The sequence below is a fragment of the Ursus maritimus genome, unplaced genomic scaffold, assembly GCF_017311325.1.
Source record: "Ursus maritimus isolate PB19 unplaced genomic scaffold, ASM1731132v1 scaffold_33, whole genome shotgun sequence".
Lineage (NCBI taxonomy): Eukaryota > Metazoa > Chordata > Mammalia > Carnivora > Ursidae > Ursus > Ursus maritimus.
Window position 1 is genome coordinate 10293545 of NW_024425897.1, and position 12818 is coordinate 10306362.

Here is a 12818-nt window from a genome sequence, read left to right on the forward strand (position 1 = left end):
GGAGCCTTGAAGGTGCACAGAGCAAGACTGGGAAGGGAGTCCTAGATGAGGGCACAGCATGAATAAAAGCAGAGAGGCAGGAAGGAGTCTGAGGAATTGGTGAGTTCAGGTCGTTGGGTGAAGCTGCAGTGAGGGTGTCATAGGCAGGTCACAGAGGGCTTTATAAGCCACCAATGAAAAGTGAACTCTCGTGGGGCGGGGGGGGGGGGCGGTGAGGAGCCAGTGCAGGGCTCACACAGGCAGTGATGATCAGATTTGCGTTTCAGAAAGGCTTTTTCTGGCTGCCCCGTGGAGTCTCCTGGGAGGCGGTAGGAACGGGCACAGGGAGACTGACTCATGGACTCCTTTCTGATAATGCAAGCAAGAGACGACAGAGGCCCTGACTGGGGCGGCAGCCATGGATGGAGAATGGAGTCCACAGGGATTTAGAGAGAAAACCAGCAAGGGGCAGAACCAGGTTCTGAACCCAGATGGGACCACCCTTTCTGCTGCTCCGGATGGGCCCACAAACAGCCTGGGCCCAGTGAACTTCGCCTCAACCCGCCTGCAAAACCGCCCTTCCGGAGCCTGATGCTGAGGAATCCTGTTCATACTTTTGCCGCAGGGAAAGAAGCGCGGTTGGCCCAACACCGCCCTCTGGTGGCTGAAAGCGAGGTCGCCGCCGTCCGCTGAGCGCCGTCTGTTCAGGCTGTTGCAGCCACCTCCTCTCCGAAGTCACCCAGCCTGAAGCCTGCCCACCCAATGTGCTCCTTTAGCACCTGGGCTGTCTGAATAGATGGACCCGCTTCACGTCTTACCGTCCCCCCCCCCTTTATGTTGTGTGACCTGACAAATCACTTCCTGCCCCTGGCCTGACTCTCCTCATGGGTAAATGGGGTGATGCTTCCTGCATCAGCTTGGGCCTGGCATGTGGATGGGAGCCAGCACTGTCCCATCCCACAGAGGGGCAGCTTCCTCAGACTCTGGTCAGCGCCACTCTCTGCCCCAGGCTGGCCCTCCCTGGCAGGGGCCCACCTGCCTGCCTTGACCTTGTCCTCCCCTGAAAGACAGGGCAGGGCAGGGGGCCTGCTGACAGCTAACCTGGGTGCTGCTGGTTCCAGCCCTGCATTAGACACTAAGCCCTTGGCCTTGGCACTCCCTCTCACTGAGCCTTGGCGTCCTCACCATAATCGCCGTCTGCTTCGGGGTTGCATGGAAGGGCTGTACAAACTCGCGTGCAAGCCCCGGAGCCCCGGGGAAGACTTGCCCTAGGCAGCTGTGATTGTCGCACACTGCTGTTCCTTCCAGCCTGGGCTCCTGGAAGATGAGCTGAACCGAGATAGAGATTTGGGGGGCAGGCAAACCTTTCCAATTGCCCTCAAAAAACCCTATAAGAACCCTCCCCCCTTATTTCCCTGTTTCCCCTGGAAGATGGTGGGGCTTTCTAGTTAGGAGATTGGCCCTGGGAAGGGCAGGCCTTGCCTCCACTCCTCTGGACAGGGGAGGCCTGGCTATTCCAACCACCTCATTTTGAGCAAGAGCTTTGATCCATGGCTTTCTGCCAAGATTTTGTCATTCTTCCCCGACAAACAACAAATCTGTTTTGTAACCTCCATTATGAAATTAACAACTACCTACTGTGTACACAGCGGTTCACAAAGAAATAGCCAACATCACTGACCCATTACCAGGGTCACCCAAGGGCCCTCCTGGCTTTCCTCTGGCTTCAAGCACCCCACAGCTGCTCTCAACTCCATTCTTCCATCTGGAAGGCTCGCCCACACCTTCAGCTCTCCCTTCAGGGGTCCCTGCCTTGAGCAAAGCACATCTGATCTCCCACTAGGTTTTGTTTTGTTTTTTGTTTTTCTGGATGCTCCCTCAGAATTTGGCTCCTGCCCCACTGAGCCACCCACTTGATAATGGCCATCAGAATCACTTTGGCCTCCCTCAGTGCAGGCAAGCCTCCTGCCAGCAGCCTGCAGTGAGCTCAGCACCCCTGATGTCCCAGGGCCTGCAGTGCCTGGTGTGGGCACTCCCTAAACATTGATGAATGAATGGAGGGAAGAAACAAACTTCAGGGGAGCCAGCCCCAATTTGGGCTACTTCCTTTGTTTTTGTTTTTGTGAAATAGCAATGGTGTTGAGTCAAGGACGGAGTTGCTGAGGACAAGCCCCTGTCCACCTTGCCAGACAGGAGATCCTGTCCTCACTTCTCCGGGTGACCACTGTACTCACAGCTTCCCATGCGTTGCACTCTGCCGGCTCTAGGGTTCAAGGTCACTGGTGCCCACACCCGACCCCTGGGCCCTCCGAACTTGCCACTCCCGGGACGGCCCATGTTTGTGTAAATTAAACCCTTCTGCTTGGTGCAGACGGATCGGCTACTTGCAAGGATGAGGCTGTGCTGATTGTGGGAAGTTGGCTGTGGGTGGTTGGAAAAGCAAGGATCAGGGTTCAAATCTATGAACCCCTTGTTTTTAGGCCGGGGATGTGAGACTGAAGTGAGGCACTGTGAGCCCCCCCCATCCCATGACAACGGGTGGGCCCAGGGAAACCTGACATGAGGCCCTTACAACCCCGGCCAGCCGCACTCTCTCCAGCCAGTGCAGCGGGAAGATGGCTCTGGAACGCCCAAGTTGCGTCGGCGGAGGCCACACAGAGGGTGGCCACAGCGCGCAGTGGGGGTGGTGGGAGAGCCCGTGGCCGCAGGGAGGCCGGAGCAGCCCTGGGGCACAAAGACGTCTGGGGACTTTCACCTGGCAGCCCTGCGTTATCTCCTTGGCGTTAGCAGGGCCGGTTTTTTCTCGCCAAACTCCTCAAACACTGTTGGACCAGCAAAGCCTCTGCGCGCTGGCTTTTAAATTGTGTTTCCTTCCGTTAGTTTGCTTTCTGTAGCAGCAGAGCCCCTGTTCAGACTGTGTGCTGGACCATGGGTGATGCGGCCTGCCGCCGGCGGAGGCCCTGGGGCCCCAAAGACCTCGCATAGCTCACCCCAAGACCCCCACCTTCCCAAGCCTCATCATTTTCTTGCCCGGAAAGAAGAGGCCCTAGGAAATCAGGAAAGCTATTAAATGGAAAAATGAAATCACAGAATCTGAGCGCAAGAGAGGGGCCTGAGCTGGCTTCTTGTTTGCAAAGAGCCCGGATGTTGAGGCTTCCTGCCTCTGGTAGGGGTCTTGGAGGCCAGGATGCTAATGCTTTGCACCAAGGACCCGTTTACCAGGGACATCTGACCACCCAGCAGCTTCACTGGCTCATTCTGGGCCAGGTCTGCTCTGTGGGGCAGCTCGTCTGGCAGAGCGGATGGCGGTCGTGATGGGGGCTGCAGGCACCGAGAGAGCCAGCCTTTGGGAAACAGAAGCCATCACCGGCCAGCTACTGAGTCGTATTTGGGGTGGGGTGGTGGGGAGTTGGCAGACAACCCTCAGTTGTCCCTCTAGTGAGACACAAAGATGGAGGAAACCTCGATGGTTCTCCAAGACATAAATCAGAGTAAAGGATAAGCACGCTGGGAGGATAGCTCCACCCCAGCGCGTTCTACTTTTATTCCAGGACGTTCGACTTCACTCCAGCTCTGCTAGGGTCCTGGTCCTTACTCAGAGCCAGAAGGAACCCCATCTGAATGTCAGCTGGATCACGGCAGGTGGGGAGGAACGGCAGGTGGGGAGGAGGAGGCCAGGGTCACTGAGAATTCCGAGAGACTCAGTCTTCACCCGCGTAGCTCTGTGTGACCGAGCATGGCTTTTCCTCCCGAGGGTTATCCATGCTGGGCCTCATGCTCCATTTCTGATCTTCCCTCCAAAGGCAGGAGGACAACTTTGAAGGGCCTTGGTGCCCTCCCAGAACCAAGACCCTCAGCTCCACCACCCAGCTGGCCCCATCCTTCCACCCGGCCACCTCCAGCTGGCTCTGTCCACCCCTGCTGAGCCTCCACGAGCAGAGATGGGGGCTTCTCTGCTCTTCAGACTTGACACTATGCTCCCTGCATGGCCTGGGGCTTGTGCACTTGCCCCCAAGTCAGATCGCTAGGTGTGGGTGAGTCCTGGGACTGGTGGACTTTGTCAGGAGTGACAGAAGGGCAGCTTCTGGGGGCAGGACACTTCCTCGGTGGACCCGGGCTCATCCTCGGGGTTCTCATCCTTAGTCTCTGCAAACAGGGGACCAGGTGCCAGTCTGAACCCTCAGTGCGGCCGATGCATCGGATGCCCCTTCCTGCTCTGCCCCTGTGCCTGGTGGGCCCACAAGGAGCCGAGATGGTGACTCAGGGTGAGTGGCTCCTCCAAGCGCCACCCCGCCTGGGAGGGCAGGGGACAGGGAGGGGGTGCCGGGGATTGAAGAGCACAGGCACAGAGGCAGCCGGGGTCTTCATTGCGCTGGGGATGGTCTCTTCGCCTCGAAACCCTGAATCTTCTCCTCGGAGACCTTGTCCGGGAGCAGCACGTCCACAGTATAGTGGACCTTCTTGGCGTGCATCAGGCTGTAGGTGTTGTCGAAGCGCAGGACATCTGCAGGGTGGAGAAATCATCCTGCACAGCCAGGCTGACATAGCTGCACGCCTCGTGCCCTTGGGAATGGGCCCAGGACTGTGGCTGGTGCTGGAGGGTCAGCCACTGCCCCGCCCCCAGCGCCCACCGCTCAGACCATCTCGCTGTGCTAACTAATAACCGCCAGCAAGCACCAGCGCCTCCTATGTGCCAGGAGCCACGTCTGCACTCCCAGCTCTCCGAATCCTCAAAGCAGCCCCCCCAGAAGGTACTATCATCCCCATTTTAAGGATGTGGAAACTGAGGCCTACAGAGGTTAAGAGGACTCTCCGATGAGTACAGAGCAAGGGAAGGGAAGGACTAAGATGTCCTTATCCTGATGCTCCAACCGATAGAGGAGCCCTGCTCTCCCCAGAGGAGAGGGCTGAGCTCCGTAAGCCACTTTCCCATGATGCCTTTTAAAGGAGACGTTCCCTTCAATGCCAAGGTGCAAAGTGAGCTCCGGGATGTGATGAGTCATCCAGATTTCTCGGTCTCTACCTTTCTAATTCTCCCTCACCACAAAGGTGAACCAGAGATGTATCCACCAGAGCATTAGTAAAACCCTGGGTTCCCCTTCTCCTAGGTCTGTTCCCGATAGAGGCGGGAGGTCAGTGCTGTTCCTGGGGAACGCTGCTTCTGGTAAGACCCACCTAACTGCATCTGGCTTGGGGGCCTGAGAATGAAGGATAATCACATGGAAGAATCATGTCTTTGGGATTCCCACCGTGGGACTGCCAGGCACCTGGGCAGCCGGGGACCCCTGGCAGGCAGCCCATGGCCGTTCACCTACCTGTCTCTCAGCCTGTTGAGTGCTGTGTAAGGGCTTCCCGGGAGCTGAGTCTCCAGCTTCAGGCTGTGAATCCCACTCTCCAAAATGCCTCTCCGCCCTTGTACGCATACCCAGGGGCCACACACCAGATCTAACATCCTGAAGCCAATTCCCCTGCCACCCCGGGATCTAGTTGCTTGGACAGACCCCCACACCCTCCCTGCGAGCTGGAAATCGAGGGCAAGCAGGACAGCCTGGCAAGAGGTATGAGCTCATTTCTCTGCCCTAAGGAAGAAACCCACTCCAGTGAATGCTAAGCTCTTACAGACGCCAGCCTCGAGGCAGGTGAGGCTCCCGTCCTCCGGTACCACGTGGGCTTTGTAGCGCTGGATGGGCAGCACCTCCACCATCTCCCCCGCCCGCTTCTGCTCCCTCCTCTTGGTCTTCAGGAAAACCCCAAAGCCAATGTCTGCCCCTTCTGATGCGAACTGCCACCTGCGGGGGACAGGGCCCCAGTCATGACCACCTGCCTGGGCTCCGAGCCCCTCCCAGCTGCGTGGGGGCGGGGGGTGGGGTGGCCGCCGTCCCTACCTGAGCACACAGCCTGGGAACAGGATTTCGTTCTCCACCCGCACAAAGGAGCCTCGGGCCACGGTCACCGTGTGCTCATAGTGCGTCCTCACCTGGTTACGTAGGTAGTAGCTCCTGGGCACGTTGCCGCCGTATTTGATCTGTGGGTAAGGGCTGGTGAGCGAGCCCTAGACCATGGCCATCACCCCTCCCTCCTCATCCTCTGGGCACCCTGTACCTTGGTCAGGCACTTGGGGTTGCCATCAGGGTCAGTCATGGTCCCCCCAAACTCCACAGGCAGCTGGTCAGGGCTGACGAACTTTGGCAGCTCCTGCTTCCAGTTGCCTATGGGAGCAAGGTGGGGGGGAGCGGTGGGGGACACTGCGGGAGCTCAGGGAGGCTTAACAGAAGGCAGAGAAGCCACGCCCAGGGAGGAAACCTGATGTGTCCTTGGCTTACTCCCCTGAGCACCTACTCCTGAAAGCACCCAAATGCTTTATGTGGCCACCCAGGCTGGGGTCTAGGGCCCAAAGCATCATTGGAGTGTGCAAAGACCCGTGGGGGTCAGGCCAAGGTCAGTGCCTGAGTAAAGAGGATGAGCCAGGGAGAAATAGGGCCTTTCACATTGACCTCTTCTTGCCCAGGCAGAGATGGGCACAGCCAGGAGGCCAAGTCACTCACCTCCCAGAATCACTATCTTCCTTTGCGTTTCCTCACTCATGAACAACTTGACCAAGTTGAAGGCCACGGGGAACAGCTTGGGGGCTGAAACGCATGAAACTCCCTTGGGAAACTGGGCTAGAGAGGACTGGGAGGTAGAGTCACGGCCAGGGGCATGGGCTGGACAGGAGTTGAAAAGATCTAGATTCTGCTACTTCCAGCTGTGTGACCTTCAGCTAGTTACTCACCCTCTCTGAGTCTTAGTGCTATTGACTATAAAATGGAGAGAAATTAAACAACGTATGCATAACATTTGGCACAGTGCCTGGTTCTCAATAAGTGGCTGCCCCCCCCACCCAGTTGTAGGGTGTCAGTAACGTGGATTTCCCAATGGTGCCTCTTCCTGTCCACACTCACAGGTTTCCCAAGTTGTCTTGGAATTTTCTTGGGCGCAAGTATTAGACCTCATGTCCCACCTGAAGTGCTCACACTGACTGAGCGCTTTCTGTGGGCTCCTCCTCCACAGACCGTCTCATTTAACCTCATGGCTATCTTATAGGGAAGGTGTCATTGCGTCCCTATTTTACAGATTGTGAAAACTGAGGCTTAGTAAGGTTAAGGAGACTTGCTCACAATCACAGAGCTAGCTAGATTGGAAAGCAGATCATTTGACCCCAGAGCACACATGGTGTTCCCCTCACTGTACAACCGTCACAGACAGGGACCATTCCCACTCAAAGCATGTCTATTAGCCAGTGTGGTCCATGAACTCTCTGTTACCATTCCACACTGAGAAAACTAAGGAAAACAACAGTTTACATTTAGAACTTATAACTTATTTGACATTTGCTGCTACATATCAGAGCAAATTTTGTATATTCCAAAAGTATCAGTCTATGGAGGACTAGCTAAAAAAACAAAACAAAACAAAAAAAACCGATCTTCACAAAGAATGGTTTGAGAATCCCTAAACTGGGTGATTTACCCACTGTTTCTCCCCATTCCCCACTCCTCCTTCCCCAAGGGGTCATCCGCATCATGGGCTCACCTCGAATGACAATTAAATTCTTCAGTGTCTCAGGATAATTTGCTTCCAGGATGGCAAAAAACTGCAGCAAGACGAGTCTGGTCAAGGTCATGCTCCAACACGTTCTATGCCTGGATTTGGTGGCCTTTAATGCTGCCGAGACAAGAGCCCCTGCCACCCCCACCCCCTGGCCATCCACCTTCCCCATGAGATGGACTTCATCCCCTGGGATACTCTTGCTCCTCTTTCTCACTGGCTGCTGGGGGGGGGGGTGATCCCTCCTCCATGGCCCGGAAACTTGTGTGGGCAGCGGCTCCACTGGCCTCGAGCCAGCTGCCTACCTCACCTGCTGGTAGACCTCTACAGCCGGTTTCCACAAGTGCTTCAGGCTGAGCCCCTCCATGTCAAACACCATCAGCACCGTCTCAATCTTCCTGCCCAGCTACATGGGACAGCACAGGGATACGGGTCACACAACAACTCCGGCCCGGAGGTCCCCGCCAGGGAGACCCTGCACTGCTCCCACCTTCCTGCTAGCCCAGCCCCCAACTGCCCACAGGGTTTTCCAAACAGATCGAGCCCACCTAGGGTCTAAGAAGATGATGCATCCGAGCCCTGGCACAGTGGCCCCTTATCACACTGTTTGCTCAACACGATTGCCCAGAATGAGTTCACTGTAGAACTAAAGACCTCACTCGTTGCCCATCGGGCATCTCCCTGTACAATAGCACACTGTGTCAGCCGGCGTCTGCAGTCCCGAGGTGTGTTGAGCCAGAGCTACACGGCTGGCAGGCTGTGTGGCCTTGGGTGGGGTTTTAACTGCTTTGAGCCTTATTTTCTCCCTCTGTGAACTGGGGATAATTCCAGATTGGGATAGAATTTCCAGGAGGATGCAGTGAGATAACTCACAAAGAGCCCAGTGCCTGACTCCCCAGTAAATGCCAGCAGATGTTATTACTAGTATTGTCATCACCACAATCACCAGCTCTGATCGGAAACGTCCATGAAGTAGAAGACCCCATTGTGACCCCATAAAATCAGCCATCTTTTTCGAGAGACACACAGCTATTCAGACCAGGCACTGTGTGCCAGTGTCTCATGCTTGCCACGAATCTCTGCGCCAAGGGTCTACTTGGTGTCTAGCACCATGACAGACGCTGGGGACGCAGGCCCTGCCCTCGCCATCAGGCAGGTCATCCCGAAGTGACACAAGAGCTCCCCCCCAGAGGTCTTCTTAGGCTCATGGAGACGCTTAGCCTCACAAAACCAACAGACCACACTTGGCAATAGATTCATTCTGAAGGGTATGCACCCGGAAACACAGAGTCAGGGCAAAGAGAAGATCTGTTCAGATGGGTGTGGGTCCCTCCTGGCTTGGATGCTCTATGCCCCACTGGACTCAATATTTTTTTTTTTGGTAGCAATTCCATATTAGCTTCTACGGACCCATGACAAATGTGCCAAGTTTCAAGAGTCACTGCTCTCAGAGAAGCCCACAGCAATGGCTCCCCCATCAGGTTATAGTTAACGCAGTTTCTAACGGGGACATCTTTTCCATAAGTAAAGCTGACCATCCACTATTCCCAGGGTTCCCGGGGAACAGCCAGAGCATTCACTGTACCCAAGGTCAGAGGGGAAAAGGCTTTGGTGATCCCTGGCACTCGCCAGCAGAGAGTGCCACGCACACGTTAGATGCTCATAGATGGGTGACTGCAGAAGAAGCCACGTCCCACCAAAGCCCAGGGTGCTGAGGCCTGGTGAGCAGAGGCAGCCTTTCCTACCTGGTCTTGGTGCCACCCTTCAGACAGATCGGGCCCTCCGTGTGCTCCCCATCCAGTCACTTACCTTCTGACTCTGTAGCTCACACTCCCGCAAAAGCAGTTCACAGACCCTGATGCGCTTCCGGATCAGCTCCTGCTTGGAGGCGGACAGGAGAAGACCCTTGGGGTCAAGGGTCCCAATGATGTCGAACCACACGGGGCAGCCTTCGTAGTCATAGCCGCTCAGACCACCAGAGTCATACAGCTGGATCACCTGGGTGCGGGGGTGAAGTCCTGACTCAAACCAGCCTATCAGCCATCAGATGGCTGGATGTTGGGGGGGGGGTATGAAGGGTATCTGATGGTCTGGGGGATGCTGCGTGGGGCTCACCTCTGAGGGTTGCCACAAGAGTATGTTGTCCAGGTCCTGTTCCTTCCGGAACTCCATGTGCTGTGGAGAAATGGCAGGACCTGAAGACTGCCTACCACAAAGGCCTTGAAGGCACCTGGGGGCATCAGGCCAGGTCCCTCTGCCTACAGCCCCCAAGACCCTGCCAGAGCATCCCCAAGCTCTACTGACCTAGAACTGGAGATGGCAATGCCAGGAGGAGGGCTGTGGGCAGACCTAGGTCTGATGCAGAAAGGAGGAAGGGAGGAAACATATAAGAACAGGACAGGGCAAGAGTTCCTACTCTTTGTCACTGATCCCTGGGGTGCAGTGTGTGGGAGGCAGGACACTCATGAGAATGGGGCCTCACCTTCCGGAGCATGTCCTCAGATTTCTGCAGGTCAAAGTTCCGAGCTGCAATAAGAGCCAAGGTGAGAGGAGGCTTGAGACTGAATCTAGAACTCGCAGTTCTCTGAAAACTCATGAGGAAATACGGGGATGCCTGAACCTTCCATGGCACCCCAAGAATACACTGGGGGTCTGCACATTTTTTTATCATTTATTTTTAAAAAATAGTTATTTATTTATTTATTTTGGAGAGAGAAAGAGAGAGGGGGAGAGAGAGAAGGAGCACAGAGGGGAGAGGCAGAGGGAGAGTGAGAAAGAGAATCTCAGGCAGACTCTCTGCTGAGTGTAGAGTCCCACTCGGGGCTCAATCTCAAGACCCTAAGATCATGACCTGAGCCGAAATCAAGAGTTGGCCACTCAAAAAACTGAGCCACCCAGGTGCCCCCAGACATTTTTTAAAAAGCAAGTATCTTTGGGGCGCCTGGGTGGCTCAGTTGTTAAGCGCCTGTCTTCGGCTCAGGGCTTGATCCCGGCATTCTGGGATCGAGCCCCACATCAGGCTCCTCTGCTGGAAGCCTGCTTCTTCCTCTCCCACTCCCTGCTTGTGTTCCCTCTCTCGCTGGCTGTCTCTCTCTATCTGTCAAATAAATAAATAAAATCTTAAAAAAAAATAAAATAAAATAAAAAAGCAAGGATCTTTAATCCTCTAGAAGACTTTGGAAGCCCTCGATTTCAGTATTCAAGCCTTTTTAAACTGTTCATTCCAGAGGCCCATCCAGCCTGTAATATTAGACATCCCCATGGGAGCACAGACCCCCTTGGTGTTAGGGGTAGTGAGGAGCATAGGCTTTGGAGTCAAACAGACTTGGGTTTGAATTCTAGTTTTGTCCTTTTATTTGCTGTGCAACTTTGAGCGATTCACCTACGTTCTCTAAGTCTTAGTTTTTAATCCGTTAAATAGGAATAGTATCGTTTTCAGTTATTCAAAGGATGACACAAGATAAAGCATATAAAGTCCTTGGCACATTACCTGGCTCCCAGGAACTTCTCAGTCAATGGCTAACTGTTGTTGTGATTACTTATTTTGAAGAAATATATTCACTTTAATTGAAAATGTGATGCTTCATTTTGGAAATGAAATTTCTAAATCTAGAAAAGAAATTTAACTCTTCCCTTCTAGTCTTTATAGACTAGATTACTTTTTTCTTTCCTTATAACATTGGCAAGTGTCTCTAGTTCTGTTTAAACTGTGATGTTGCTTGACATCATCCTTTCCTTGTTCCTGATTTTAAAGCAAATGCATCTCAAACTTCTTCCTATCTCACAACATGTATTGTAAGATCTTTGCTACATAACCATTACTAAGCCAAGCCAAGGAAATTCCCTTCTATTTCTAGTTTGGTAAGACTTTTATTTTGTTTTATCTTATAAATAGGATTTGAGCCTTTTCAAATGCTTTTCCTGCATTGAGATAGTCACATGATTTCTCATTTTTAATTCTATTAATGTGTTCAGTGACACTGATAGATTGTCTGATGTTGAATTCTCCCTGCGTACCTAAGATAAACTCGCGCTGATCATGTTGTGTAATTTTAATACCTTATTGGATTCTATCATGTAACGTTTCACTTAGACTTCCTTACATCTACATTAACAAGTGAAACAAGTCCAGAATTGTCTTTTATTGTCCTGATCTCATTTTGGAATCAAACTAACCCAAGCCTCATAAAGTAACTTTCACTTTTTTTACATATTTTAAAGCAACTCCAACAATTTGTGAAGCAGGTATCAGCTAATCTTAAAACTTTGGGAAAATTCATCTGTAAAGACATTGGGGTCTGAGTTTTGGAAGGAGGGAAGCTTTTTAGTACCGTTTATATGTCTTTAGTATTTATTGGTCTGTTGGGGCTTTCTATTTTCTTCTTGCTGGATTTTGGCCTTATATGTGTATTATAAGGAATGCACTGATTTCATTGAGATTTTCGAATTTGTGCATAATTGTCTATAATGTTCTTTTATTGGCTTCTAAAAAAAATCTCTGTGGTGTATAGGAGATTTCCTACTGAGAACCAGGGTGGTTTCTTGTTCTATAGGAAGTGGTTTGGGCACTGCTGATGGACCCTCATAGTTTTTTTAGTAGCACCTACTATGCGCCAGGCTGGAAGTATGGGGCAGGCTGTCGTCATGGGACTGGCTTCTGAGTGGGAGAGATGGACCCAGTGGTGAGATGGAGATAAAGAAAACAAAGTGAAGTGACTTGAGGGAGGGTCAGGGCGGGCCCCTCTGCATCTGGCCTGACTAGGGAGACTCCAAGTTCAGCCCCAGAGACCACCCTTCCTGTTGTGCAGGTGTTGGGCTAGTGAGGTAGGGAGTGTGGTCACGGAGGTAAAGTGGAAGGGGACAGGACCATGTCAGCCAGTCTGCCTCAGCAGAAAGTGGGAGGCATCAGGACACCCTGTCCCCTCTCTCCCAACTTTAGATCATTTTTCTTTCCTGTGATCCAGCAGCCTACAGTGTCTGTGACTTCTTTCCTTTCTCAATGACACTACAGGGACCTGAAAAGTTGGTTTTTAAACTCAGAAAGACTCCAAAGGAGGAGAGAGTTCTAACCCTGCATCAAGGGTCTTCAAGAAATCTACTGTCCTCACTCCTTCTTTAGCTCAGGAGAATGACATGGACATAACTTGTTAAAAACAGAATAGAAGGGACCCCTGGGTGGCTCAGTTGGTTAAGCATCTGCCTTCGGCTCAGGTCATGATCCGAGGGTCCTGGGATCAAGTACCATATGGGCC

At 53.0% G+C, this 12818-nt stretch overlaps 1 protein-coding gene across 1 annotated transcript in view; it reads right to left on the reverse strand.

Annotated features, from left to right (window-relative positions):
- Window positions 1-3465: 3465 nt before the first annotated feature.
- SEC14L4 (SEC14 like lipid binding 4) overlaps window positions 3466-12818 on the reverse strand; it is a 13700-nt gene continuing 4347 nt past the window's right edge. The window contains exons 3-12 of the mRNA XM_008710614.2: window positions 10049-10092; window positions 9682-9741; window positions 9376-9564; window positions 7877-7972; window positions 7552-7612; window positions 6525-6608; window positions 6082-6188; window positions 5865-6004; window positions 5599-5768; window positions 3466-4483 (exon numbers count right to left, since the gene is read on the reverse strand). Of these exons, the coding sequence (XP_008708836.1) occupies window positions 4344-4483; window positions 5599-5768; window positions 5865-6004; window positions 6082-6188; window positions 6525-6608; window positions 7552-7612; window positions 7877-7972; window positions 9376-9564; window positions 9682-9741; window positions 10049-10092 (1091 nt within the window). The 3' untranslated portion in view covers window positions 3466-4343. The remainder of the gene's footprint in view (window positions 4484-5598; window positions 5769-5864; window positions 6005-6081; window positions 6189-6524; window positions 6609-7551; window positions 7613-7876; window positions 7973-9375; window positions 9565-9681; window positions 9742-10048; window positions 10093-12818) is intronic.